We start from the raw sequence: 6,000 nt of genomic DNA, 5'->3' as shown, positions 1-6,000 counted from the left end.
CTTTTGTAAAGTGCTTCGAGGCAGGGTTTCTGATTGACTGACGCACGCGTCAATTTGCACAGTGTGAAACAAAGCTCCACCGGGCCACTTTGCATATCTGTGGCTCCGGATAACAATGAGCGGTAAAAACGCTGGTCCTCAAAACCCAGAAGTCGTGAGACCGTGTCATAACCAAGAGGTCCTATGTTTGATAGGAAAACTCCCACAACAAAAACCCTTAATCACAGATGTCACGGCGCTTCTGAGCAAGGCACCCCTCAAGCACATCTAGATGGCATTGTTAAAAGCAATTTGGTATCTTGGGAAATACGCTTTTTTCGCTTTCTTGCAGAGAGAAGGAGGATCAGTGCCATCAAATATAGGGCAACGGCTTGCAGCCAGTTAGCTTAGCTTAGCATAGAGACTGGAAACGGGGGGTGGGGGGGGGGGGGACAGCTAGCCTGGCTTTTTCCAAAGGTAAAATAATCAGCTTTTCAGTATCTCCATAACCTTTTGTAAAACCATACCACCTCCTATTGTTTTGTGATTTAACAAATTAGAATTAAACAGGAGATATGAGGTGTTACTTAATGAACTTCAGAGGTGCTGGTTGGCAGATTTTCTTACTTATGGCCTGAGCTATAGCTGTTTCTCCCTTTTCCCAGTCTTTGTGCGAAGCTAAGCTAATGTTGAGAGTAGTACCAATCTTCTTATCTAACTCTCGGCAAGAAAGCACAAAAGCATATTCCCCCAAAATGTCAAGCTATTGCTGGAGAAGAGTGGGCCTGTGGAGCAGAGACATTTGCTTTCACCAGTGGTGGCCAGGGTTCACTTCACAACTTAAGATTCTGTTTCTCCCAGGAGGCCTTTCTTTCCTTAGCCACCAAATGTGCAAACATTGTCATGCAATAGTCATGCTAGTGTCTCAATCATTTCATTGTGGAGGGACCTTCTCCTTCTCCTGAATCAATACAGCTGAATCATCCAAGAGGCTCTAGATTCTCCCTGTTTCCCTTCTGTGTGTGTGGTCCCTGGGTGGGAAATATTTACCCAGAGTTAACTGTCTGTAGATGTACCTCCTCACTACCTCCATGTCCAAGATGTTGACTGACATCACAAGACATCATTTCTGGATAATTAGTTCCTTTTGTTGTTATATAAATTGTTATATCTCAGCGAGAAGTTTCCTGGTGAGGTCTTAAATGACGGAATGACCAATCGAGATGCTGAACCCTTTGTTGCAGTCATTTGTATTTCCAAAATCAATGTCTTCCAGAAGTATGGACCAACGGCGCGAGCTTCATGCGAGTGGCCACAGCGCTCAGCGAGTCTTCCTCCATCCACAGCGAGGCCTTGTACCACCTGACCAAGGACATGTCCGGGATGGGACTGGAACCCATGTCCTACAGCTTCCTGGAGCCTGTCCATTGTAAGGCGGAGCCCTGTGCTGAGGAATCGCAAAGTTTGTTGCAGGTGATTAAAAGGACCACAGAAAGTATGCTGATAGGCCAAAACAAAACAAAATGCATTAAAGTGCTGTTTTCCCTCTTTTGAGCTAAAGCCTGCTCACACACACTGGGAGCAACTTGTAAAAATTAGTCAATTATGTAATATTTCCTGCATGGTTAATGCATTGCATTGCATTGCATCATTTTATGACTTAGCATAACATAGAAGAAAAATCTCATTAAAATTACTTCTAATGTTCTACTATGATGGAGGGAGCTGTTCTCTGAGATGTGTTTTTCAAGCAGCTTATTCTTGTTGTAGTCTTTCAAAATAAAAGTTGCAGCTCAGATATTTTGGAGAATTTAACCAACTTTTAACGTGCCTTTGAGCAGAAAGTGTGAACACGTGAGTCCAAGTTTGAAGTTGGTTTAGGGAAAGACTTCAGTTGAGGATGAAGGCTGATATTAGAAATAGGTTCGTGGTTAGTGGTGCCTTGTGATGAATGCTCATTCTGAGGAAGACAGAAATACTCCTATACAACATTACGCTGCCATACAATTAACTTGCACTCTCAATTGTTTCGTTGAATGGGAATGTACTTTTTGGTTGCTTCTGTGATTATGGTGTATAGGAAATCTCTCTCTCTCCAGGTTACATCAGTGGGCTGTCTGAGCAACCAAGGCTGCTCCCTCTCTCCACACTGCAAAAGATAGCCATCTTAATCTGCCATTTTTCGAAATAAGAGCATATTTTTATTTTGTATTATAAAATACGTTAGATTGCAAATCAACTTCTTATTTGTTTACTATAAAAGGTAATTTTAGATGTGACCTATATCAGAAACCGACATTCTAAATACAGTCTAAACCACACAGAGAAATAATTTAAATTTACATCAGTTTGGCAGGAATCAGTTTTTTTGTCATTTTTGATGCTCAGCATCAACACTGAAGGCAGACACTTTTTACAGCGTGGGATGCTCCATGCCAAAAGCGCCGGCGGTGCGCAGCCAGCCTCCACATCTAACAGTGGAATAGATGGGTATCACCAGCATGCGATCAGTCCACACGCGCAGCCTTTTAAATCTCACACGTCTTTCTTTGACAACAACGATGAACTCTTGTCCAGATGATCCGTCGCCCCTGTTGGACCGCGGACTAACTGGAGTGACCCCAGGTGTCATCCGGGGATGATGGGGATGAAGGTGGTGATGATGAATAGGGCTGTTTTTATCCGCGAGAACCGCCAACTTTCACTCCCTCTCTTCTTCTACTACTACTACTACTACTTCTTCTTCTTCTTCTTCTTCTCCGTGTGTCTTTAAAGCGCAACATGCAGATCTCCCCGAATGAAGACAAGATCCCTGTAAGTACAACCGCATCCATCCGCCGCCACTCTGTTGCTTTTCTCATTAGTGCCTTGTTTAATTAGCTTTATCTGTGACTCGCGACCCACTTTATTCCTCTTCACAGCTATTTTACATTTGGCGACATTGTTGCGAACTCGGTGGTGCTGTTTACGGTGAGCTCACTCTAAACCGCTGTTCAGAAAGTGTTTCTGTAATTACTAATGTTGATACTGTTAGACCCCCAATGTACAGGCAACATACGACCCAACGACGAAATATTTGACGGTATGAGCAAACACAAGTGAGGTTAGACAACCTCCAGGTAACATTTTGTTAACTAACACGAGCGCCTTGGAACCTACATGGCGCTAGCTAGGTGTTAAACACATTTTGGAATATTTGCTATACATTCTTCTTTATGAAGACGTGTCAGCAGACAGAAACCCTTTGGGGAAAGTCCCAGAAGTTAATAGTTAACAGCCATATGTTAGCATAGCCTACATGTATGTCTCAGCTGGGGAGAACTTCCAAAAACTTCTAGTCACTATTTTACTTGACAGTAGACGTTTCCGCGCGCCACTTAACGTCACAGTGAATCTAGTTCAATTGATGACAGGTACTAAAATATTCAAAATGTTTTATTTTTTTGACATGAGGAATATATAACAGTTTATCTGAGTGTACAGTTTATTGTTTGAAGAACACCTTTGCTGATTAGACCTCACTTGGGCGGAGCTATGATGGGAATTATGTGAGGTCATCAAACTGTGTCTAAAAACACTCCCAGGTTCACTCATTTATTATTCTTCATTAAAAAAATACTCAATGGCTTATTCCATGAGAGATATTTACATGTGGGGATTTTTGAGTGTGCTATATAAGGCATGATTTCCACACAATCAAATAAAATGGCAAACATTGAATGTAGTACATTTTGTAGTAAATAATAGAGTAATGCAGGAATGAGTCAGCATTTATGCACTTCCTGTTCCCTCGTCTCAAAGTCACTTTGAGACGACCAATGTGTTTTTGGTTGAATGGGTAAAATAAGATATTTGGTAAACACAAGTTAAAGAGATTTTTAAGTTTTGTTCCACGATACAACATATGCAAGGTAATGCCCCTCTTGTGAATTTTGAAGCTTTTACCGGTCTTAAAAAAGGCGGTTGCTAACACATGGCTAAATGAAACCACAAAACACCATCACGCTGATTAGTCCGCCTTCACAGGCTCATGCTCGTTCTCTCGCTCAGCGACCGTGGTGTTGTTTGTTTTATAGCCTTTTATAACTTTAGCTTTTTTACTTCTGGTGATTGCATTAACGCTTCAAAGGTTACTTAAAGTGGTCTTCATTTGTGAAGACTATCTTGCCGAATAATATTTGTACGGATCATAAACGTTTGTTTGCCACAGAGCTTATTTTCTGCAATAATCCAAAATCCAGTGGGAAAAAAACATAGACTTTTGGTGGAGGGAACCAGTGTGATGCTAACTCCTGGGGTTGGCCTACAAAGGTGCGAATGCACCGATCCGACTTTTTCAGTCCCGGTACAGACACTTGGGCTTTGGGTTGATACCAAGTACTGATCCGATACCAGCGTTAAATTAATAACCTCTATGCCTCATTTTTGGATCATTATTTTATGTGTAAGGCAACATCAGGCTTGACTTCATTATTGCTCTCCTAACTTTGTAAAACAAAATGTAACAAATAGATACATAGATAGAAATGTACTGAGTTGTTATCTATTAAATAATGGTATTCAATACCAAGTGGGCCTACACAGTATTGTCATCAATACCCGATCCAGCTATTTGAATCAATATAGGACGCATAGATATCTGATCAGTATCAGTGCATCTCCCTTCTCTATATATGCTATGTTTTTGGGCACAACCCATGTAAACATTTTCGAAAGGTGTAAATTGTTTTGCCCAAAGAGTGCAAGGAAGATATTAATCAGGCACAGTATGTGCACGCCTTAGAAGATGTCCAATCAGTCTAAATAAATGCAATTACCTACGTGGGAGGACCATGGGTACCAGGGAACCTTTAAATATTTTAGCGAATGTGGAATTGGAAGCAACACAAAGCATTATGGCCATATTTCTATGACAAGTATGATATATCCATGATGGTATACAAGACTTAAAGCTGTGACTGTTACATAGCTCCCATTCTATAGTGGGAGATTGATTCAACTTGTTTGCTAGCTAGTTTATCAAACATCATCACGCCTCTACAACAGATCTTTTATGCTAACAATGGATCAAATGATAGTCTGACACAATTTATCAGCATCTGTTTTCAAAACACTAAAAAGCCACCGTACACTACCTGCTCAGCACCCAAACAGCAGACCGACACAGTTAGAAACTAGCTGGTGAACATAGCCTAGCATTCAGCCACTAAAGAGACAGATATTTCCCTTGGAAGGTGGATGAGACTGCGGTGGAGACCAAAAACAGAGCTTGTATACATACGCAACTGCTTGCTAACAAGTTCACCACACCGATTTATAAGATGATATGTCAGTGCTGTGTTTGCAACTTGTCACTGCTGCGCCCCAAGTGACCGGTCATTGCAGGGTTAAAAGATAGATTTTCCCACACATGTGAAACATATTTTGGAAGCATAGATAAAGCCACCTCTGCTAGCATTTATTCTGGTTCAATGGCAAAGCTACTGCAAAGTGACAGTGACATTGAAACATTCGGCTAGCCTGGTGAAACTTGGTCATGTGCCCATCTATTTATCCATCTAATTTATATAAGTGATGTTGTGTTATTTATTGTCTCAACAAAGTAAAAACCGAATGACCTTCATGTGATATATAGAGCTGTGACCAACAAATAGAGTAGAATGTAACTTAGCATAACGGCACAACAAGCTGCCCTGCTGATAAGTAAGAAAGCTGCTCTTAGAAAGTAAAAAACACCCTCTCATCATGCCCAAAGCCTATAGAGCGTTCCCTCCTGTGTCCTCCGTGTTTAGTCTCCCTCTCTACGTTCCCTCTGTCTAAATAAAGAATAAAACTGCCAGAGGTGAGCTGACTGCCCACTCTGCTGCTGAAGGTTCTCACTTCAGTGTTTTTGAGAACCTGCCAAAAGCCACTTCTGTTTGCGTGTGCTGACAGTGCAGTAGATGTTTAAGTCCATTCAAACGGTTCTTACGTAACGCCACTGCTGCGTAAATGTCCTGTGCGTGCGCTCTTTTAAACAAT

The 6,000-nt window shown here is 41.5% G+C and overlaps 1 protein-coding gene across 1 annotated transcript in view; it reads left to right on the top strand.

The window, feature by feature from the left end:
• Positions 1–2,760: 2,760 nt before the first annotated feature.
• The window catches only part of ano2b (anoctamin 2b), a gene marked incomplete at both ends in the record, with an annotated part of 56,376 nt that continues 53,136 nt past the window's right edge, over positions 2,761–6,000 (top strand). The window contains one exon of the mRNA XM_079183733.1: positions 2,761–2,793. Within this exon, the coding sequence (XP_079039859.1) occupies positions 2,761–2,793 (33 nt within the window). The remainder of the gene's footprint in view (positions 2,794–6,000) is intronic.

The sequence above is a fragment of the Pholis gunnellus genome (assembly GCF_910591455.1).
Source record: "Pholis gunnellus genome assembly, chromosome: 22".
In the NCBI taxonomy this organism is placed as follows: domain Eukaryota; kingdom Metazoa; phylum Chordata; class Actinopteri; order Perciformes; family Pholidae; genus Pholis; species Pholis gunnellus.
This window is presented reverse-complemented; position numbering and strand designations above follow the sequence as displayed.